Below are 23,586 nucleotides of genomic sequence, written 5' to 3'. Positions count from 1 at the left end.
CAACACTTCCCAGATCATACAGCCACTCACTACGCGATCTTCTTTTCCAATGTTATGGCATGAGATAGACCATAGGATTCTTCCTTTCCATGTGAGGCTGTCTTTGGGAGCAACCAATGTAGCAGAGGAACACAGCAGATAGATCCCAGCAACTGAATGGAGTTTGTTTGTTGCAAAGAGATAAACAATGCATTACACCTGCTATTTTCTACCTGATGCTTTTAATCTGGGCATGACAGAGGCTTGCTGCATTCTGGCTCCTCAGAAGTCAGGCTGCCTGGTTCTGTCTCCAGGCCACATTGATGCAGCATCTCCACAGAGGCATGAGGGCAACTCTCACACCTGCACCCCAGCCAACACCAGGTGGGAAACAAGCAGGAGACATGGTGGCCAAAGACACATCCTCTGGGCTCCTGGCCTACCAGGCAGGCACACCAACAGTTCCTTTTGGACCAGACTAGAGTGGGAAGGGACACAGGGGCATCTCCCAGAACTTTCTTGACTGATTCGCATGCCCCCCATTCCCACTCTTGAGTGTAGGTCACGTTGGTCTTCCTGAGAAGAATCTTGCTGCTGGGGACACAAGGCCTCTGCATGGTCTCCTTCTGCTCTCAATGTCCTCCTTGCCTTGTCTGGCAAATCCCTACCATCCTTTCAGACTTGTCTCTGGTATCCTTCCTCTGACTCCCAAGGAAGACTTGCTGGCCCTGCTGCCTTCTTTCAAGTCCTCATTACACTGTACGATAATGGTCTCCTGTCCATTTCTCCACACTCGACCGTGCACCCACGAGAGCAAACACTCCTTGGTCCTGTGCTGCCCAGGTGCCTGGCACACAGTACGAAATCAGTAAGCACTTGTCAAGGTTGTCTCAAAAGCTCTTCAGGTGTTTTGGCATGCTCTTCAAATTTCAGAATCTTGGCTTTGGAGGAGACATTAGAAGACCATTGGTCACCTCTTCAAACCCTACTTCTGTGCCCCTCAAAGGTGAACAGCCAGCCTCTGCTTGGCGTCCTCCAGGTATGGGGAGCTCACTGCCTTATGAAACAACTCATCTCCTGGACGTCTGACCAACATGATAGTTTCCCTTATGTGGGGCCTAAACCTGTCTTCCAGCAGCTTCTGCCCTTTTGGTCCCTGTTCTTGCCCTTGTAACCACACAGGCCTTATTTTTCTTGCTCAAGACAACCGTCTGGAGACGTGCATCTAGTTCCATTGGTCTCTCAAAGAGAGACCTTTCCTCTCTTTTTCAGGTGAGCATCCCTCATCCCCTCAAACTTTCCCCAAAGGTTATGGCTTTGAATTTCTTAACTCTCATGCTTATTCCTCTCCAATCATACCCTATTTTCTTTCTTTCTTTCTTTTAGTTTATTTTATTATGGTACAAACACTTAACAGGAGATATCCTATTTTAACAAATTTTTAAGGAGACTGTATTGTATCCTTAACTACAGGGACAATGTTGTGCAGCAGATCTCTAAAACTCACTCGTCTTGCATAACTGAGACTTTATGCCCGTTGATTGGCAACTCCTCATTTCCCGCTCCCCCAACCCCTAGCAGTCACGATTCTACTCTCTGATTCTGTGAGTTTGATGATTTAGATACCTCATATCCATGGAATCATGCAGTATTTGTCCCTCTGTGACTGGCTTATTTCACTCAGCCTACCTTCCTCAAGGCTCATCCATGTTGTTGCGTACGGCAGGGTTTCCTTCTTTTTTAAGGCTGAATAGTGTCCAATGAATGTCCTATTTTCTTATTCCTTTCAGAAGTGTGGCCAAGTGCTACACAACTGCTCCAGTTGTTTTTCTGCTCCTCTGCCCGGCTCTGCTCTTTGCTTCCATCTCCCTGGTTCTGCGTCTTGGCTTCCAAAACCAGTTTCAAGGCCTAGATTTGGCACCAGGTTTGACCTCCTCCACCCCGACCTCAGCTCGCTGGTCTTGGTGTCTCACAGGTACTCTGTAGGCAGCCCTGATTTGGCATTCCCCCAGAGCTCCTGACAAGAGACTCCTCTTCTAGTCCTAGTGTATTGAAACAAGCCACTCTTGAGATGCAAATTAGTGTTCATTTAATATATCTTACCAAACCTGCTGGCTTCTCGAGGACAGGACCTTACTTACTCAGATTTGCATCCCATTCATATTAGTTTATTCTCACAGTGTCTACATTGCCCAACACACGATGTGCTGGGGATGGTACATTGTAGTGCCTACTAAATTATCCTCTCTGACAGAAGGATTGTTGAGTCTGATGCAAAAACTGGAAGTAGTGAAAACACTACAGGCTTCTAAGCAAGACAAACTTGAGTTTGAATCTCAGCTCCACCGTTGATTTTAGCTGTATGGCCTTAGGCAAGATAATGAACCTTTATGAACTTTGGGCATCTCAACTGAAAATGAGAAGTGTGGCCTAGGTGTCTATGGGCACTTTTAGCCCTCCGGTTCTGGTACCCTATTTTGGGGTCCTCAGAAGGCAATTCTTTACAGTCAAGTCATGCTACTCAAATCAAGCTGGAATTCTCTTCTCCCAGGACCATGTGGCAGGCTGTCGGCAGCCCCTTCATGGGCATAATGACACCGCAGGCACCCTCTAGCCCCAACTAATCAGCCGGTCCTCTGGCTGTAATTCAGCTCTCCACCACTCACCTAAGTAATCACTCCAGCTTCTGCCCGAGAATTCCTTTCACCCACTTTTGTTTATCACCGTTGAAGCATTTTTTAATCAAAACAATTAAATATGCAAAATCGTCCTCAATTAGTAATGCATTAAAAACTAAAAGTGCTTGAACGGAAACGGTGGAAGAAGCCCTTTGCTCAGTGCTGAGAGCTGGAGCTCAGAGCATCGCTTTTCCCAAGCTCGTTCCGCTTGGGAGGGGTTCCGAACCTGGTGCGCGTGGTCACCGAGGCTGCGGCTGAAATGGGCCTTGGAGACAAGCAAGTCCAACCCCTTCTCTCCATAAGTGGGAAACCGAAGCCCAAGACGATCACGGGCCCTTTCTAAGCTCCTATAGGGTGTCAGTGGCTGGAATTTGTTCTGTTTTACTATTTTAAAAATAAAATCTGTATATATTTAAGGTATACAACATGATGGTTTGATACACACATACGAAGTGAAGTGATTATTGTAGTCAGGCTGATTAACATCTCTCCTCCTCGCACAGTTACCTTTGGTGCATGTGATGAGAGTGCCTGAAATCCACTCTTCGTACATTTCCAATAGTCAGTACGATATTATTAACTGTGGTCCTCAGGCTGGACATTAGATCTCTGTATTTAGTCATCCTACATAACTGCCATTTTCTTCCCTCTGCCCTCTGACCAGCATCTCCCCATTGCCCCCACCCCTGCCCTGGTAGCCACCACTCTACTCTCTGCTTCTATATATTTGACTGTTTTAGAGCCCACATGTAAGTGAGATCATGCAGTTTTTTTTCCTTTTTGAATCTGGCTTATTTCACTCAGCACAATGTTCTCTAGGTTCATCCATGTTGCAAATGGCATGATCTCTTTATTTTTTAAGGCTGAATAATATTCCGTTATGTTTCTTTATCCATTTATCTGAGTGACTAGGATTTGAATTCAGGATTTCTGACTGCTAAGATTGTTGCCGTCAGAAGCCCTTACCAAAGGACTCATGCATTCATTTATTCACTCATTTTTTTCATTCAACAATCATTTATTCTGAAAATAGTTACTGAACTCCTCCTCCATGGCAGACATTGTCCTGCTGTGCTGACAAGAGTGGTGAATAAGACACAAGTTGATGACCTCATGGAGCCTGCAGTTTAGTGGGGATGCAGGCAGGTCAACTTTGTTGCTCAATACTCCCTTGAAAATACTCAATCTAATTCTTAGCTCATTTGAATTACAGGTCTAAACAATTTTTCCTTTGTGGTTGCGGGAAGATACTGGTAAAAGTTATTGTATAGTTGCAGTTAAAAGTAATGACATTTAAGAAATACAAACTCCTGCTCACAGCCTTTAGCCATAGATAAAGCTGAACTCTTGTTCCAGTCTACTTCGCTGGCCTTATCTTGCCAGGCTGACCAAGGGTTGGAAACCCAGCTTTGTTCCTTTACAGGCTGTGGGATCAGGGCAAGATGACTTTACTACTTGGAGAATTATGTTCCCCACCTGCCAGACGCAGGTTCCTCAGTGGGTCCTCAGATGTAGACAAAAGCAGAGACAGGTGATGTGGGACTCAGTTCTCGTGGGGTCAGAAGGTAGACAGACTCCCCATGGAGATCTATCTATCTTCTAACAGGGCTCTGACCTCTCTGGGGTGCAAAGAGGACCTGGGCAAAAGGAATAGTGACAAATGTAATCATTCAGACCCAAACAAAGCACATTGGCAGCTCTGAAGAAAGAGGGAAGTATTCTGGCCCAAAAATGCTTCATGGAGTAAACGATATTTGAGTTGGAGCTTGAGTGGATTTTGGAAGGATGGTAAAAAGGAAGAAGGGAAGGGGCAACGTGTGAAAAATTGCCAAGTGAAAATGGTGCCAATCATGGGTCAGGCACCGTGCCAGGCACAGGGGTTTATGGAAATTGATGAGATAGAATCACTGCCTCAAGTGGGCTCCGTGGAGAATGTGCGAAGACGAGGGAACGAGCACTTTTGAGCAACTAGTATATGCAATACATGTCCCTTCTCATTTCAAGAATAATTTGGGTTAAAACTGTACAGAAGAGAACACTGAAATTGGGTTAAAGAACTTGGATTTCAACCCAGATCTCTTAGACTCAAAACCAAAGCTAGCTTTTACGACTGTGAGCTGGTTGTACCACGTTGACTCTCTTTTAGCAACTCCGCATCTTGTGTTTCCCTGTCTCCCTACTGCAGGTCTTAGCAGCAAAGACATCCAGACCTGCTTTGGAGTCTCCCTGGGCATCACCTACGACGATACAAATGGCACACAGATAGGAGGAGGGCTGTCGGGAGGACGTTGTGAGAAATTTGAGGATGGCAAAACTGGCGAGTATTTAGTAACGGGCCTCCCAAAAAGAGAAGCCAGACTTTCCCTAGGACACACGTTCAGGGCGTGGATACTATTTTTTTCCCCTTAGTTGATTCCATTTCAGTCAATGGTCACACTCTGCAGCTGCGAAATACCCCAAACCAATCACCTGTATTGGCTCTATTTTGAATTCACCGTGGGCTGAGACCACCTTAGAAATACTTTCTGTGGTGCAGCCTCCTGGATTTCAAGCACTAGATAAAGGTCAAGTAAGAACTAGGATGAAAGGAATATGCAGACAGAACCTGGGAAATCAACTGTTCGGATGAACGACCATCGTGTTACAGTCCAGAGGGAGGAGACAAGTCTGCTGAGAGTGAACAATACGGCTACCAAATTCATGCTCAAAGAATAAGTATTAGAGAAAGATTGTACAAGAATATTTTGTGGCATTTCCAGAACAAGTCAATATGAGTGTTCATGTATTCATTCATTCACTCATCAAATGAGTATAGGATAATTTTTTTCAGGTGGGAGACACAGAGGATGCAGGGACGATGAAACAGTTTATAGTGTAATAGATGAAGTAGATATGAAACAGGTTCAAGTGACTCCCATTGCATTAGGCTACTCATGCCTTGGGGCCTTAAGTCAAATTGCTTCTCCTCTCTGATGCCCTTCCCTCCTCTCTCCAGTTACCTGCAAAGATTCATTCACTTTCATAGTCAACTCACCTTTCTTCCTGACGACTCCCCCCATCCCTGCTATAGACCTAGCCACGTCTTTCTCTGCACTCCTACTGAGCCCCATAGAGACATCTGTCATAGCACATATAATACTTAATTGAATCTATTTGTCATGTAGCAGGCACTGAGTAAACATTTGACATATAAACGAATAAAAGAATGAATGAATGATCACCCATTTTCCCATCCTCTCCCTTCTCCATGTTGGGGTAGGCTGTCTTCCCAGTGTTTGCTCTAATCCAGGGGTTGAGTCCATTTCTAAGTCTGGGTCCTTCTCTTCTGCCTTGTCTGCTAGTTAACCGAGCAAGATAGAAGAAAGCGGGACAGTTCTAGAAGAGCACATAAACTTTGTCCTAAATCTTATTAGTGGAGCTTGCCAACCAGTCCTCTGGCTTTTTGGGAAATGAGCTAATGCAGTTATCCTCTTGATGGCAGAAAGCAGCAGGAAGACCATGGCGGTGGAAGACATCATTTCTCGAGTGCGAGGTGGCAGTTCTGGCTGGGGTGGTGGCTTGACACAAAGTGAGAGCATCATTACATACCGTTCCTGGGGGAGGTCGCTAAAGTATAATCCTGTTGTTATTGATTTTGAGGTAAGTCTTTTCGCAGTTGAAGAAACTCTATGTCCACAGGGAATGAAAGTGAAGCCAACCAGATCATTTCATATTTCTTATTATAAGCCCATCAAAGAACAAGATTAAATGGAATGGCCACTGAACTGGTGGCCTTCCCCACGCCTGGCTATAGGGAGCGCGGAACTTTAGCCCCGGCCACGGGAGAGCTGGGATCAGAAACTTAATATCTGGTCAGTACCCAGTTTTACACTAGTAGTCCTGGAATTTCTTCAGGGTTAGGCCACATTGAAAAAATAATAATTTGCATTTATACACAAAAGACTTTAAAACTCCTATTTGCTGAATTGAGAGTTGGGCCAACTTTTTCTGTGAGAGACCAGATAGTACATATTTTAGGCTTTGTGGGCCTGGAACAGTCTCTGTCGCACCAGTTCTTTTGTTTTTTTTACAGCCCTCTAAAAATGTAAAAACCGTTCTTAGCTCAAGGCCATACAACAAGCAGCTGTGGCCTGTGTGTGCGCCCAAGCAGTAGTTGCCCGCTCTGCTCTAAATGATCTCCTCTCATCACGTCAACCTCTGGCCCGGACACAATTATCCCCATTGAAAAGATTAGGAAACTGAGGCTCCAAGCAATCACATGAATGGGGTAAGGTCACAGAGCTCATAGGCAGCTGGATCTAGATCGCAGAACTTTGGACTTCATGTCCAGTTCTCACCTCCCCCTGTCCTAGCACCTTCCTGAAAGCCATGGTTTCCAACCACTAGGCGTGATTTTGCTCCCCGGGGCACATTTGGCAATATCTGGAGATGTTTGTGGTTATCACAACTGGGAGGGTGCCACTGGCATCCAGGAGGCAGAGGCCAGGGATGATACTAAACATCCTACAGTGCACAGGACAGCCCCATAACAAAGAAATAAATATCAGGCCAAATGTCAACAGTGCCAAAGTTGAGAAACACTGCCTTAATTAATTCTCTGACCTCACAAAGGGAGTAAAATTGTCTTCAGACTGCGAAGGAAGTGTATCATCCCACCAGCTGTCAGCTACTTCTATTCATACGCAAGCTCAGTCCATTTTAAAGAAAAGAGTTGTATTTGGGGCTTTTAAATAAAATGTTATTGTTTTCTTCCCATTTCTCCCTACCCTTGCCCATTTTTCTACATATATGTAAAATCCCAGGTATGGATACATTCCTCCTCTTAAAACATGTACCAACAGTTCAACATAAAAGTCTATTATAAACTCTGCTCTCTATGAAGAAAGAGGTCAGATGGATTAACCCTGAATTCATTTCTTCTCCAATAACTAAGGGACCATTTTCACGCACCTGTAATTCATAGAGGGTCTGAAAATTGCTATCATCGAGCTACTGGTGATTTGGGCAAAAACTGTAAAATTGATATCAGGAGTAATATATAAAGTTTCATGGGCAAGAGGTGAAAAAAATTTTGTGTCTGAGCAACACTTCCAAGGGAAAGGCTGACATTCAAGGTTTGGAGAAGACCAAATACTTTCTTTGGGGAAAGAGAGCCTGGGTTTGGGGCGAGAAAGATATAGTTTGGCTCATGGCTCAGCCACCTTTTCAGTGTGTGACCTTGGACAAGTTACTTCGTTTGCTGAGCCCCAGTTTCCTGCTCTATAACATGGGGATAATAAAATGTTATGTTACATGGTTAGGGAGAGAGAACTGGGTATTTAGTAAATGTTAGTCAAAATAGGTTCATGGAGGTTAAGTAAGCTGGCCAAATCTCATAGCTGGTAAATGGCAGCGTCCAACTTGAGCCATCCCGACTGACTCTAACCCCCACAGTCTCTTCACAACCCCTGTTGCCCACTGAGAAGTTTGGATTCGACGCATTAAGGTTACAGGGCAGGAAAGCAACATAGCTAGAGCTGTGCTTTAAAAAGAGAATGCCACAGAGGTAGGAAGGATGAATGGAAGAGAGAGAGACTACTGACAAGGAGGCCAGTTTGGTCATTATTTGGAAACTGATGCACACAGTAGAAACAGTAGAAACAGTGTCTTATTCAGATGCATATCCCCAGAGCTAAGCAGTGCTTATTTATGGCAGGTACTTAGAATGAGTGAATGTAGAAACCGGGTCACGTTATGATTCTGTGTTATGTTATATATTATTGCGTGTTGTGTTTTATTGTGTCGCTATATATCATGCCACTTGCCTTCTCTGAATCTGTCTTCTCATCTGTAAAATGGGAAGAAGACCATTGCCAACATCTTTCAAGCTCTAACATTCAAAGATTCTTTTTCTGCACCCCCTTCCCTCCTTTAAGACCCCGCCAGCCCCTCCCCAGGAGGGCCCCCTTTACTTTGCCTGAGGGTTCCAGGAGGGAGCCATGAGAGATGGGGCACTGAGTTCTGAGCCCTACTCAAAGGTCAAAGGGGAGTTGCCTAATGGTCCTGCCTTCTCTGGACCTGAGTCAACTTTAACTAGGGCCACAGGGCAGCCCATTCTGCACTGATTTCCTGACAAAGGGCCAGATTCCCTGAACTTCCAGTAAGGGGCCTTCTCCCCTTGGCTGGGGGCCCAGCCAGTCCCTATGTGACCAGCCCGGTAACCTCAGCAGCAGCCCCTGACCACAGGCCAAGGTCTGTGTGCCACAGGTCTTTGGGTGTACATTTCCAGGAACCCATTCAAGGCTCTTGCCAGTGCCCTCCAGGGACCCTTGACTCCGGGGAAGTGAGGTGGCTCCATGTGGCTCAGTCCTCTCTGAATTGCACTATGACCTTGGCAAGTCACACCCCTCTCAGGGCCTTGGGTCACTCTCCTGTAAAATGAGAGATTTGGAAAAGAGCTTTCATTTTAGGGTTGCATGTTAAAATATATAGCATTGTAAGCATGCTGAAGATAACCACACGTACATGCAATTTGAAAAATAGCGGCTTTATTTTTTACTATGATCACATCTATCTAATGAAAATGGTGCTTTATTTTATATTGTTCTTCCCTTTCGCAACAGTATCTCACATTCATTACTTCTTTAGATCCTCATCAGAATTCTTGGAAGCAGGTCGTTATTCCCCTTTTATAGGTAATGTGGCTCAGGTTTAGAGAGGGCCAGTGAAGAGTTCGGGGCCATGTGGCAGAAGGGAGCAGCATTTATGTAGCTTTTGCTGTGTGACAGGCTTTCCCATCTGTCGACGTTATTCTTCACGATGGACCTGGAGGGTAGCACTGTGGTCCTCACTATACACACGAGGCAGGCAGGCTCTGTGTGTGCCCTGACACATCACACAGCTGGAGTGGTGGAGCTGGCATTTGAAGCCAGATTTTCTGGCTCCAGATTCAGCGCTCTCTACTACGCCTACTACTTCCCAACAGGGGGTCGATTTCCCCCCAGAGGACATTGGGCAACGTCAGGAGACAGTTTTGGTTTTCGTGGCTGGAAGGTGCTACCAGCATCTAGTGGGTAGAGCCAGAGATGTGGCTCACATCCCACAGTGCACAGGACAGCCCACCCCAGCCAGCAAAGAATGACCCGGCTGGACATGCAATAGCGCCGAGGTTGGGAAACCCTGGACTATAGTCATTACTGGAATGGGTTGCCTCAAATGTAAATGATCTGCCCCCACCACACACACACAAAACCACCACACTTACACCATTAGGGGAAGTGTTCAGCAGTGGCAACACAATTACCTATCAAGAACTTTATTAATTTCTGCATTGAAGGATGACAATCAAAAACATACACACACACAAATACTTTACACTCCTGCTTCCGAAAAGTGCTGGAGGGGGCAGATGAGTTGACGTAGGCGCCTTCTGAGCTCTTGTCTTCCTCTGGGATCGGGGGACCACAGGTTTCAGAGTTAAGCAGGTCCATGTTCAGAGTGGCTGTTGCACTTAATTTCATGATCCTGAGCTAGTCCCTCAGACACTCGGAACCTCCACTTCTTCACCCAGGCTGGGGAGGTTAGTACCTGCTTCATGGAGTGGCTGCAAGGATTGAATGCAGTGAGATAAAGTTGAATGTCTGTAGCAGGCCTTCCAGAAGCTTGATGGCCAGTTCTTGGGCTCTGAGAAGCTGGACAGAGCCCAGGGAGGGGCCCTCTGTTCTTTTTGTACCTGCAGATGCAGCCCATCCATGAGGTGCTGCGACACACGAACCTGGGGCCCCTGGAGGCCAAACGCCAGAACCTGCACCGGGCCTTGGACCAGTACCTGATGGAGTTCAACGCCTGCCGCTGTGGGCCCTGCTTCAACAATGGGGAGCCCATCCTTCAGGGCACCAGCTGCAGGTGTCAGTGCCCCCTGGGTCGTGAGGGCCTTGCCTGTGAACACATGAAGCTGGAGGGTAAGGCCCCTACATCCTCACTCGGGTTCAAGCCTGGCCCAGCTCAGAGGGCCAGCACAGAAAGGCCTTTGGGGTTCCCAGCCTCCCCTCTCCGTGCCTCTTGCCCGCTACTCTAGGAACACACGCTCTGAGCTTTATGGCTGACCCCCCACATTTAATGGTTCTTATGCTTTCTCCCTGCCATCCACACTCTCTCTCAGATGAGGTCTGTTTTTTACCAAGGTGCATATGGACAGCAGGGTTCATTTCTGGAGGCATGTATAAGTTTCCTAGGGCTGGCCATAACAAGTTTCCACAAGCTGGGGGTCTTAAAGCCACAGACATTTATTGTCTCCAGTTCTGGAAGTTGGAAGTCCAACCTTCAGGTGAGGTAGCCAGGTTGCTTACTGAGAATTTGATAGGAAAAAGATTTAAGTCTGCTTGTTGAGATATTGTGGCTGCTATCTTCTGGGTTCTGAGGGAGACTTCCCTGCTTGTCTCCAAGCTTCTGCTGGTTGTTGACAATGCCTCGCATCTCTTGGTTTATAGATGCATCGCTCCAATCTCTGCCTGTCTTCACGTGGTGTTCTCCAGTCTACATCTCTGTCTTCTCTTCTTAGAAGAACACTAGTCATTGGATTAGGACCCACCCTAATCCAGCATGACCTCACTTTAATTTGAATTAATCTGCAAAGACCCTATTTCCAAATAAGGTCACATTCACAGGTAATGGAGGTTTGGACTTGAACATATCTTTTGGGGTGACACAATTCAATCCACTACAAGGGTTAAGTCATTGTCATTATAGTGCAAGGAGTTATGACTAAAAACAAGGTTGGGGCCAGTTAGGCTTAAACATGAAGAGCTGCAGCAGGAACCAACTGGTACCAAGGAGAAGGCTCTCAAACAGGGTTAGACATCCTTATCCCTTAGAGATGAAGAAGTCTGGAGACCTGCACATGAATCTCAACTCTTTCACTAACTTACTGTGAGACACTGCTTAGTCACTTCTTTTGTCTGGGGCTTATCTTATCTTTCCTATCTAAGTTACCTTTGAGCTCCAAGAATCTCTGGGCATTCTCCAAAACCTAAGCCTCCAATTTTCCATGCGTACGAAACTGCTTATTTGGTACACGGAATGACGGCAAAAACACAGGGGCTACCAAATCAATCTCAATTGGCAGCTGCAAGGAAGAAAATGCACAGAAAAAAGAAGTCGGGATGGGTGTATATGTCTAAGGCGTTACTCTTGGGCCCATAAAACAAACTGGTAAAGCACAGGGTAGATGGGGTGGGAGCCTGGTTTTAAAATGAGGCGATGGTGGGTTATAGTTTCCTCATTGGGAGATAGTTCTAAGTGGGAGGCAGGATAGCTTAGCTCTGGTGTCAGACAGGCCTTTAAATCCCAATGCTGCCAGTTCTCATCTGGGCATCCCCTGTAAAATGGAGATAACATCAGTACCTTAGTTACAGTTTGTATTGAGGATTAAACCAGCTAAGGCATGTGGCAGGTGCTATAATGATAAAAAGAGGAAGAAAGAGCTCCATTGGTAGAGGTTCTGCCCTGGGTTGGTGCTTTGTCTTAACCCCTCCTTTGCTGGCTATACAAACGGTGTCCTAACAAGCAGCCTGGTGTCCTGTAAGAGGCTCTGAGAGAGGTGAGCCAAGATGGCGAGTGAATTCCAGAGTCCTAAAGAAGGAGAATACAGAGACTAAAAACCAAGCAGACCAGTTACCAGGGCCATGCCTGGTTCAGTTTCCTCGTGTGAATTTGAAAAAGGTATTGCCTGATAGGTGGGTAAATTGGGAGAAACAAAGAAAACCACTTGGCTGACAGTGCCCAGCTCCAAGGCCTGGGGATTTCTTGACTTTTCAAGCAGAGTGTGGACTGGGTTTCAGCGCCCATTTGCCCCATTGGCCAGGCAGCTTTCCCAGAGGGACCAAAGGTCAATGAACAGAAAGAATAACCCTTATTCTGTGCCAGGCACTATCGCAACACGTCCTGTGCATGAACTCATTTATCCCCCCGAGAACACTGTGAGATAAATACAGCTATTAGCCCCAATTTACAGATGAGGAAACTGGGACAGGAGGAAGGTGATATAACTTGCTTAAAATCCTCCAGCTCGGGAATGTCAGAGCCAGGATTTGGACCCAGGCGGCCGGATGCTGGAACCCAAGCTCTTCACTGTTACAGTCTACTGATTTACATTCTGAGTCAGCAAATTTGAGGAATGTGAGAGAGAGTCTAAGATGATTGCATTGACTGTCATTTGGGGGAGTAGGGAGGGAGGGTATGTCCCAGTTCATGGATATCAGCCTGATGTGACTTAAAGGGACAGACGTGAGCCCTAGTTGGATAAATATAATTAGCATGTCAAGGGCCCTCAGAACCAGTGATTGCCAGCATACGGGCAAAGAGAACAGGGAGTATGGACTACCTACATATGCCTCTTCAATGGTCCAATGCTCAGTGGCGGCCATGCTGAGTCAGATGTACACATGATGGGCATTGGAGAAGGGGGACATGATGCCAATGATCTGGGGGCGGTGGCAGGACATAGAGGGCTGGGTCCTCCTCACAGCCCCATTCGTCTTGCAAGATTACATTCAGTCCGTTGCAGGCAGTTCATGGTGTTCCATTAACCTTGTTGCAAGCAGGGTATGGGCATCAGGTGGCCTTGGGGCTATCAGACTGAACTTTCAGCCTGATGGATCAATCTGGCAAGGAAATCTAAGGCTTGGGAGTCGGCCACCATGGGGACCATTGATGTAGGTCACTAGGGATTTTCCCAGAAAATCTTTGCTGGTGAGGCCTGAGTCACAGAGGTGGGAGAAATAGAGACAGAGAGCCCGGCTGTGGCTGCCCCACCAGGGAGTATAATTACAGAGCCGGAAGGGACGTGAAGATAATCGAAGCCAATGATATTCACACTGGGATCTGAGGAAACTTGGGGTCTTAGGGGCTGCCCCAGGGGAGCAGGCAGAACCTGATAGACACCCCACCTTCAAATAGAACAACTCCACTTTCATCTACTTCCACGTTGGGGACCATGTAAGATTTCATTTAAGAAAGAAAAACCAGTAATGAAAAAAATAATGATGGAAAAACTCCAGCAGACTAGTCCATCGTTTTCATTTATAGAGATGACAATTTAGGCTGAGAGAGGAGATGGGCTTGCCCGAGGCACAGAACCGGTACGAGGCAGCAGCCCCACGCTAGGGGGATTGGAGGAGCTGCATTTCCAGAGACAGTCCCGAGTCAGGGCATGTGTTCTGATGTCCTATGCAGAGAATCTGTCACCCACCATGGCCCCATCATCAGAGTCTGAGGGGGTTTAATTTGCAAACTCTCCTTCAAAAGCCCAGCCATCCTCTCCGTAGTAGGGGCATCTGGTTGGCCCTTGTCTGTGAATCCCCAGCTGGGCTGTGCTCCCTGCTCTTCCGCCCTCCAGTGGCTCTGTGTCATTCTTCCAGAGGAGTGCACCTCCCTGCCTTACTCTGGCTATCCATCTTCCGTGGAACCCCGGATTCCAATTTCATGAGATGGGCTCCTGGTGGCCTCTTCTCACTCCATCCAGACTTTCAAATTAAGTGTGAGGCGGCGAGCATGGAGGTCTTGGTTGGCTACACCAAGGCATTTCCCAAAGGAGAGGCTGCAGACCACTTTAGGGCAATGTGATGGGCCTCCCTCCTTACCATCTGGGCTGCTTCTTGTGTGCTAACCTCCTCCTCCCCTGGAAAACTGTCTGTGCAGGAGCCAAGGCGAATGGTCACTGGAGCTGCTGGAGCTCCTGGTCTGCTTGCAGAGCAGGCACCCAGGAAAGGAGGAGAGAGTGCAATAACCCCGCACCCCAGAATGGAGGCGCCTCATGTCCAGGGCGGGAAGTGCAGACCCGGGCTTGCTGAGGGCCTCTGGGCACCAGCTGGGACAGAAGCAGCGAATGTCACCACCGGCACCCACCGCTGGATAAAGATTTCTTTCAGCTGATGGAAAATGCTAACCGACATGGACTTTTTCTCTGTCCTGCCAGTTCTCAGGCCTAAGACCAGGCTGTGCCATCTACAACCAACTGTTCTGTTACCCACAAAACTCAGTCATTCGACTCCTGGGTGTTGAGTGTTAACTAGAGGCTCAGGCCTGCTCACAACACCTTGGATCATTCAAAAAATCAATCAATAAATAAAGGAGAACTCTCGATCCATGTCTTAGGAGAACTTAGAGGATGTTAGAGGTACCAGGCAGGCAGATGCTCTTAAAACCACCAATGGCCAATAAAAGCATGATGAGAATTATCTCAGTTCTTTGATAGCAATATTTGTTCATTCATAGAACCGTTATTAATTGGGAGACGCACTGAACGTTATTAAAAGACATTAATAAGCAGACGCACTGAAATAATTAAAGTTTGACTGAAGTTCCTTCAATTTTCCTTCATTTGGACTCAACATTTTCTTGTATTCCTCCAATTAATCTCTCTTGTTTGCTTAAGTTCTTACCACAGATACCACATTTCTCCCAATGGTTTTCTCAAGGCGCGCTATTCTTCCCTTCACTGTGTGTCTCACGGTAGTGACTATATATTGTGTATATTGTATCTGCCGTGACTGTTTGTGACCTGTCTCCCCATAGCCGGGAATCTTGAAGACGGGGCCCAGCTTCATTTGCTTCAGCTCTGTATTCCCAGAGGCCAGGCTGGGCCTAGAATTGGGAGGGACCCAGCAAGCATCTGCGGACGAAGTGAGAGACTGGACTCGAGTCAGTTCAAAGATGTGGTCCATATTGGTCAGCCTCCCAGAGTGGAGCATGGGTCTGGAGGGGCCGCCAGTGGGGACAGGTGCACCTTGCCTGCCCCACCTGTGGGAGAGCCAACCCCACCAGCCTACCTCGGTCTCCCCACAGCACCCCAGCCAGGCCTCAGAGAGAGAACGTGTTGTGTTGCACTGACTTTTCTGTTCCCCTCTAAGCTTCTCCTATAGATTGTGAACTCCTAGAAGGCGGAATCTGCATTCCCCGTCAGCACGAGAAACGTCTGTTGACTGACATATATATGGGTGCTCTCTATCCTTCTGAAATCCTCAGTCTTTTTAGCGTAATAATAAGACATATACACATGAGACAATTAGAAGGGGTTTTAAGGACACAAGAAGTTAATTGCTGAGTTAGTACAAAATATGCGGCACACAAAATAAGTGCCAAAGGAGGCCAGGAGGGAGACAGATTGACCTTGCTTTGTGTGCGCGAATTTTCTACACAGAATAGGGCTTGACCCAGGCCTTGAAGGACTTTTGAACTAGGTAAAGGAGGAGACCCTTAAGACAGAGATCCAGCATGTAACAAAGCTTGAAGGCGAGAAGGAATATTGGGGGTGTGCGTAGTGTATACGCATTGGGAATGGGGCGTGCGGAAGAGGATGAATGTAAATAAAATAAGTTACATAAATTACTCAGCACAATGCCTGTCTCACACAAAATTATTAGCATCGCCCTTATTGTTATTGTTACCAGTATTAATTAAAGCTTATAGTTTAGAAGTTTATTTCTGAACTCTTCAGATCTTCTATCTGGAAGAAGGAAAAAGAAGATTCCTTTATTTCTTCTTGTCCTGTCTTTAATTTACTTTTTACTTTTTAAGTTAATTTACATTAATAATTCACTTCCCTTCATTATTTACTGGAGAGCGGTAGTTACGTGCTAGAAAGTGACAGGAGGCCAGACTGGCCAGGCCAACTGACCGCCTTGCAGAGGACGTTCAAGCCTGATCTGAAAGCGGTAGTTCTCAGTCTTGGTTGCACATTAGAATCACCTGGAGAGTTTTAAAAACCCTGATGTCCAGAGACCGCACCCTAGAAGCATTAAATCCAAACCTCCAGAGGTGGGAGCCAGACAGGAGTAGTTTTAAAAGCTCCCCAGGGGGCTGGCCTGGTGGTGCAGTGGTTAAGTTTAGCACACTCCACTTTGGCAGCTCGGGGTTCACAGGTTTGGATCCTGGGCGCAGACCTATACCGTTCATCAAGCCAGGCTGTGGCATCATCCCACATACAAAATAAGCTAAACACATATGTTAGCTCAGGGCCAATCTTCCTCACCAAAAAACAAACAAACAAAAAGCTCCCCAGGTGATTCCAGTGCAGCCAAGGTTGAGAACCTTTGAGAGTCAAGGAGTTATCACATGTTCTTGGGGAATGGGGTGTGTAGCAAAACAAAAGGGCAGCCCCAGGAAGGCTTAGCTGTGCTATTATCTAGTCTTATCAAAGACCTCTTAAGATTTGTTTTAGATTTTATTGCTAAGGAAACTGAGTCTCGGCAAGGCTGAGCCTCATGGGTCACAGAGCTGGCAGGCCGGCCAGGGTTTGAATGCAGTGTGTCAAGCACGTGCTCCCCCACCCTTGCTCTGCGCTGTCTGCCAGTGGAAGGACTCGTAGGGTTGTGCGTGGGGCCTGAGGAAGAGGGAAGAAACCAGAGGCAAGGAGGCTCCTTAGGAGTAAGTGTACTAATCCAGGGGCAAGGCGAGACGCTGCGATTAGGCACAGGCCTGGGTCGCCTGTGAGCCAGAATCGCCTGCTGAACAAGGTCATCTTCCTGTCGTCTGCGCCCGAGACCCAAGGCCAGGTCTGTCCCAGCCCCCGAGGCTGCGGCCCGGGGTTGGGGTAGAAATGAGATGGCAGCGGCAGCCAGTTTCAGAAGCAGCGCCCTCCCCAGTCAGCGCTGTTCCTTCCAGAACAGCTGGCTCTCACTCAGCGCAGGGCAGAAACCTGGTCACACGCCCTCAGTTCCTTCAGGAGACAGATAATCGAAGATTTTAGAGGTAGGGGACGTAAACGCATGGTTTAAAGATACAATCTTGAGGTTGACAAGGTGTCTTTTGAAAAGTAAATTAACAACAGAATGAAAGCAATAAGGAGAGGCTTTTCCCTTTTTTCCTTCCTTGAGATAGAGGAAGATGTAGAGATCAGCACCCAATGACTCTCCTCTGACCCACGTGCCTTTAGGGTGCAGACAACAGACCGAGGGAGAGGGTAGGCTTCAAACACCACACTGCAGAGATGAGCGGTGGCAGAGAGAGGCCAGGGGCACGGCGAGGAAGCGACGTGACGCGCATTGGCAAGCAAAGCACACTGCTCGCCCACAAAGACAGTTGAGGCTGCTGCCCCTTCTCTTGGGAAATGGGCGAAGTGCTCCGGCGAGCTCTGGCCAGTCCCCGAGACAGATGCTTTAGGTACGAAGTGAATCAGCCGTGGTCCGGCCATGGAAGAATGTGCGGTCTGCTGGCAGAAGCCTGTGAAGGATGCACGGGAAGCCCAGGGCGCTGTGGGAGCTAGCCCGGCTGGGGAGCAGAGAAGACAGCCTGGAGGAGGAGAGCATGGCCTGTGGGGTCCAGGCAATGAGCAGGAGTTATGCAGAGAGTTGAAGGAGGGGCAGCACGATGCAGAGGAAAAAGCATCGCAAAGCCACAGAGCGGGCAAACCACACGGCGGGGTGGGGGCGGTTACTGCTCAGCTCCTTGGGTGTGGGTACTGGCCCTTCTCAGGCTGGGGACTGGCTTTTGGTTTGGTCACTGGTCCTTACCTGGGGGCAGCTGGTGCTTGGTCCTGGGAAGATTTCCACAGTGTGCTGGTCCCAGCCACTTGCCTGCTCGCCTCAGGTGCGCCTGGTGGTTCCACAGCCCACAGCCATTGTCATAAAGCCCAAGTACTTTCAGCTGGATTCACAAGGTTCTCTCTGATCTGATGTCAGGGCACCATTCCATCTTTATATCTGTTTGCAGACCCTGTGAGCTCATTGTACTAAAAATCCCCCTTCGTGAAGGAAAGGCCCTGAAATCAAGTTAAAAATTCTGCATTCGTGGCCTTGGGAGGGGGTTTCCTCCCTCTGCTGGGAGAGAGAAAGGAAAACATGTTTCCCTTCTTTATTAACAGCTTAAAATGTGAGATAAATCCCCCATCCTAACCTGGTTTTAACGAATGGCCTCCGTTGTCCGGGGGCGTCATACGTATCTGACGGATTAATTTATCCATCCTCTTTCCTTAGAGCGAGCAGCTAAGAAGTTTTATCCAGTATTTGCCTCCCTCCCCATTCCCATTTTCCTGACCAAGCATGTGGAGTCAGCAGTTGATGGATGGATGGTGTTTGGGATAAAAGGGACTAGAATCAGATAGTTTTCACGATATGAACAAACTGGCTTATTAACAAGGAGCCCTGTCTGGCAGGAGGTGGTGGGGACGGAGGAGTGGACACCAGACAATGGCCAGTGATGGATGAAGGAACACCCGGGGTTGCAAGGTGTAGACGCGAGATAACTGGTGGAAGCAGGCGCCGATAATGGGAGCGCCCGGGCTCCGGAGAAGCCTCCTGCACAGGGGTGAATGTCAGACCAGCCACTTGACTCCCTTTGACAATCCTCCAAGAGTTCCCCACTGCAAAAGCAACCCCTATTTCTTCTCCTTTTCCTTTCTGTAAAATGCAATGTGCATGCTCAGAAGGAGGCAGATGCTGGCAGGGGTGGTTTGTCCAGCACACAAAAATGGAAAGGCGGTGGAGCATCTGCCATGGGCCAGGCACTTTGGGGTGACAGCTGTCCCTTTGCATATGTCATATCATTCACTCCTTGGGAGTACTGGCCCCATATTCTGATGGGGACACTGAGGCACAGAGAACGTAAGCGACTTACTGGAGGTCGCTCAGCTAGGAAGTGGTGGCCTTGGGCCTTCTGCCTCTGTCTGTCCGCCCCAAAGCCCTGTGAAAGGCTGTGGTTCCCCCCAGCAGGGATTCTGGAGAAGGGGCCTCTCCCTGCCTCTGCCACGCAGGCGCAGACGGCCGCTGTACAGTGAAGCTGGATCTGTTTCTGCTGCGGTGGGAAGATGGGAGCATGGAAGCAGCCACCCTCGGACTGAGACCATTCTGCTGCTCTCGAGCTGTGTGGTCTTGGGCAGATGGCTCAGCGTCTCCGAGGCTCCGTCCATCACCTGTCAAGGGAAGATAATAAATCCTTCCTCTTGCAGGCATTGAGAGGATTAAGCTGGATTAGGCTCGTGAAAGTTCTTTGTAACTGGTAATGCCCTCTGCAAATATTAGTTATTATGCTGTTACATTTTCCCTTAATAACCCAGAGCTTGGCATATAAAAGCGCTCCATGTCCTTTAGTGAGACATTGCCTAGGAGCTAAGCTATTTTGTGTCTTTTTTGTTCTCATGTGTTGTAGTGGGTTTTGCACTGAAGTGTCCTTAAAGCAGTTTTAAATGACTTAAAAATCAACAAACCATAGTCCTTGTTGTTTTGAGAATCCCCAGAAACAATGATGCCAATGATATAGCTACCAGGGAGTGTGGACTTTGTCTCAGGCCCTCTCTTGAGTACAGTAGTTCCTACGATGCTCACAACCGCAGAGGCTGCTAGTGCCCCCATCCCCATCTTAGACGAGGAAACGGGGGTACAGTTGGGTCTGTAACCTGCATGAGGCCACAAGGCTAGTCGCAGAGCCAGGCAGTGTCCGCAGTGCAGGCAGTCTGGCACGGAGCACGCGCTCCTCTCTTCAGCTGTGTTTCCAGTCCCGCCTGAGACGTTGTGCCGTGACCCCCAGGATCTCCAAAAACCCACCCCCAAGTCCTGAATACCCCAGTGTTGGAATCTGGCCTGACACTGAAGAAAGACAACTCAAAGAGGAAACACCATAGATAAACATCTGATTTCATGACAACAGTCAATAAACAGGTCTCCCGGGGACTGAGTGAACTGCTCCAGTGTGTGGCTGTGGGGTGTCCAGTGGGCATTCCAGGTTTGAAACAAATCTGTAGATGAGAGAACGAGGTGGAGGCAGAATGTGGGACAACCACCTTTTTTAAGTTGCCCTTCATTCGTGTCTTAATCTGCCGCACACTAGCAGGCCTTTTAACGCTCTGGGGCTTCTTCATCAACCTGTGACGTGCTTCTCAGGTCTACCCCGGCCAGTGCCTGCAGAGTTTCTCTGCCTTCCTCTGTAAAGTTTCCCTGAAGATTTCTGGCAGTTCCCAGGGTGTCACCAACACCCCTAAAGTACCATCACCTGACACCAGCCATCTTTCCACCACTTTCGTTTCACTTTCTTTTGCAAAGTTGCCCACGGAGCTGGCGGAAGCTGCATCCCTTGGCACTGCAGTGTGGGCTGCCCCCGTCTCAGGGGTTGCTGTGTCCCAAATTTCTCGAGGCCGCCATCATGTGCCGCCAATTCATGAACATTTCTCACCAGCCTGGGAGGGGCCTGCCCTTGGCCACGCTCACATCCCTCTTCGTTAGCTCATTCACTCTTGCAACACATATTTGCTGTTGCCTGCTTGTGCCACGCTCTGGGGTGGGTCCTCGGGCTATAAAAGCACAGCAGACTGACACCCGCCCTGCCTTCACGGACACCATATTGAGGAAGAATAGGAGATGGTAAACAGGTAAATGGAAATACAATATCTGCAAAGCCTGGAAACCCTGGTGGGTAGACACACTGTCACTAAGGACATCTTCAAACTGTGAAACAAACTATTTCTCTATCAAGATGCTAACCATAAAGATCCCTGGGGAAAACTGGCCGATGTCCCAAATGCTTTCTGCTCCAGGCCCACTCTCTGCCTGGGGCTTTTTTCATAAGTGTCTGGGAGCAGGCCAGAGTCCTCTTCTTTAAAACAGAGATGGCATTTTCCTCTGGATTCTCTGCCAGCAGGTGCTCTGTCTTCCACCCTCCCTCTGCACCCACCTCGATTTCCAGCGTCAGCCCATTCATTTTAAGGATCGGCTTTCTCTTTGAAGCTTTCTCTATGTGTCACCTGGTGATTGTATTAATATCTACCCCATCAAATGCAGAGAAAGATTAAATGAGATAATGTGGGTTAAAAGACTTCATAAACTGAAGAGCATTCTATAATTGGCAGCTATTATTACTATCACTATTGTTAAAATAATTATAATAATTATAATTTCCACAGAAGTTATGTTATTAGCCCAAGGTCACACAGGGAGGCAGCAAAGACACAGGGCCCCCCACCTCCCCCAGCCCGGACATCAAGTGCACGGCGGAGCTCACAGCATTTCAGAGAGTCTTGCTTCTTGCTGTTGGATGCAAAACTCTTCCACATCCAGGTATCTTGTGCTGGGTTCAAGCTTCCAGGACCGCTCCCCGTCTACACGGCGCGGCCTGGGCCCCACGCACACGGCAGCTCCTGCACGCATACACCGGTGCGAGCTATGGTTGCCAAGATTTTCCAAAAGCACAGTTTGCATTTATTTTGTTTAATTCTTACATTATGTCTCAGCCTCCTCCTAAATGCATTTGCTTGCAAAAAGAGCCACGAGGGGAAGTTCAGCCCACAAATAAGAATATAATCACGACACAGTTTAGTAGTGCCTGGGCGTCACCCGGGTATTCACCGGTGCTCCGCAATTCAATTGTCTCTCCTTCAAGACCATATTTAATAGGATAAACAATTTCTGCTAAATGCAATAAATGTGAACCCGGGCTGTCATCTCCATAATCAACTCAAATTTCCCATTAGAAGCGGGGGCTGTGATTGCGATTCGGAATTTAATTTGGCGGCGCTGGCTTCAACGTGCCGGTGTCGGCTTCGTGGGACCCTCCCATCAAGCAAAGACAGAACTGCTCGTCCCTGTCTCTGGGGAATCTTAAAAGAAGATAGATTATAACTCAAGAAGATTATACGGCCTCGGTATAATGAAAGAGATAAAACATTATTGGATTAGCCTGTTGAAATAACAGCAGACAGCAAAGCAATAATATTAAGGCAAACAAGGCCCAGAGCCGTCAGCTCGATGGCGGGGACACAGGGACGCAGCAAGGCAGACGGATCCCCCACGCCTGCCGCCACACCCTGGAGCAGTAAGAATCAGCTCCTCCCTGTGGTTGTTCCATCGACTCCATTCCAGGACGGCTTGTTGGGCCAGACTGGGGGCAGTGGTGACCGATGCTTTTGTGTCGTGGACCTGCTAAGGCTGAGGCCCCAGCGCCAAGCCCAGGGGCCAACTTGAAGCAGATGATGTGGCTGAGAACAAATTGGTTGAAAATGAATAGGATGAACCAATTCATTGTCAACCAACTGGTTTTTTTCCCCCAGCAATTTGATTTCAACAAATTATATGAAGTTCTGCAATCAGACAGGAAGCAGCCACGAACAGAGAAAATATAAAGGGGTGTTTTAGTGTGATGGAATGAATGACAGCGATAAAGCTTCCATGATCACTTGACTCAACCTAAAAGAAATATTTTGGTTTTTAGGACCGCGTTTTTATTCTCCTCTTCAAACACCTCCCTCTCCAAAATGGGATTTGCTCAAAAGCACAGGTGAGCACGGTAGACTGCCCAGAGCTGGGGAGGGCACACTGCCCTCCGCCGTCCCCTTGAACTTGGCCGTTCAAGTGCTTCCTCTTCCAGTCACCACCACCCCTCCTCTTTTGTTTTCTTTAGCTTTCTTCTGTCTTTTTTAACTCTCATTCAGTGATCAGGTTCCCGGGCTCTTGTCTCCAGCTCAGGGTCGTCTCTGGGCAGCACTCACGTTACAATTCAGCTGTGCCCCAGAACTCCTGCTTCCAACATACACAACCAGCCCCTCCCTGTGCTCAGCATCGAGGGAGCTGAGGACCGAGGATCCACTCTCCTGGGGACGCAGTGGGCGGGGACTTGTCGACAGCACACCCCGCCGTCAGCACTTTCTTCTACATTTTATTTCATAAAAAGTCCTTTGTTAATCAAGCGCCCGCTTATTGAGAGGAAAGAAGCATATGATAGGTGAAGTTGAAACCCTGGAGCCCGAGGGCCCAGGTGCGACACGCAGCTCTGCCCCTTCCCAGCCGTGTGACCCTGGACAAGTCACTCAGCGTCCTGAGCTCCAGGTGCCCAGCTTCTCGTGAGACTGACGCAGCATCCGCCTTATAAGGCTGCACGAGGATGGGGTGAATTAACACGCCGAGCACCACGGCCGGCACACAGTAATCCTTCAATAAATACTAACTGCCACAGCCGTGGAACGCGACAG

At 48.1% G+C, this 23,586-nt stretch overlaps 1 protein-coding gene across 1 annotated transcript in view; it reads left to right on the top strand.

Annotated features, from left to right (window-relative positions):
- The window catches only part of C8A (complement C8 alpha chain), a 66,193-nt gene extending 51,186 nt beyond the window's left edge, over positions 1-15,007 (top strand). Inside the window, exons 8-11 of the mRNA XM_046663487.1 lie at positions 4,843-4,974; positions 6,139-6,296; positions 10,375-10,597; positions 14,334-15,007. Coding sequence (XP_046519443.1) covers positions 4,843-4,974; positions 6,139-6,296; positions 10,375-10,597; positions 14,334-14,485 — 665 coding nt within the window. The 3' untranslated portion in view covers positions 14,486-15,007. The remainder of the gene's footprint in view (positions 1-4,842; positions 4,975-6,138; positions 6,297-10,374; positions 10,598-14,333) is intronic.
- Positions 15,008-23,586: the final 8,579 nt, after the last annotated feature.

Source organism: Equus quagga, chromosome 5, assembly GCF_021613505.1.
Source record: "Equus quagga isolate Etosha38 chromosome 5, UCLA_HA_Equagga_1.0, whole genome shotgun sequence".
In the NCBI taxonomy this organism is placed as follows: Eukaryota; Metazoa; Chordata; class Mammalia; order Perissodactyla; family Equidae; genus Equus; species Equus quagga.
The sequence above is the reverse complement of the archived record's forward strand: the minus strand, read 5'-3'. Positions and strand labels throughout refer to the sequence as shown.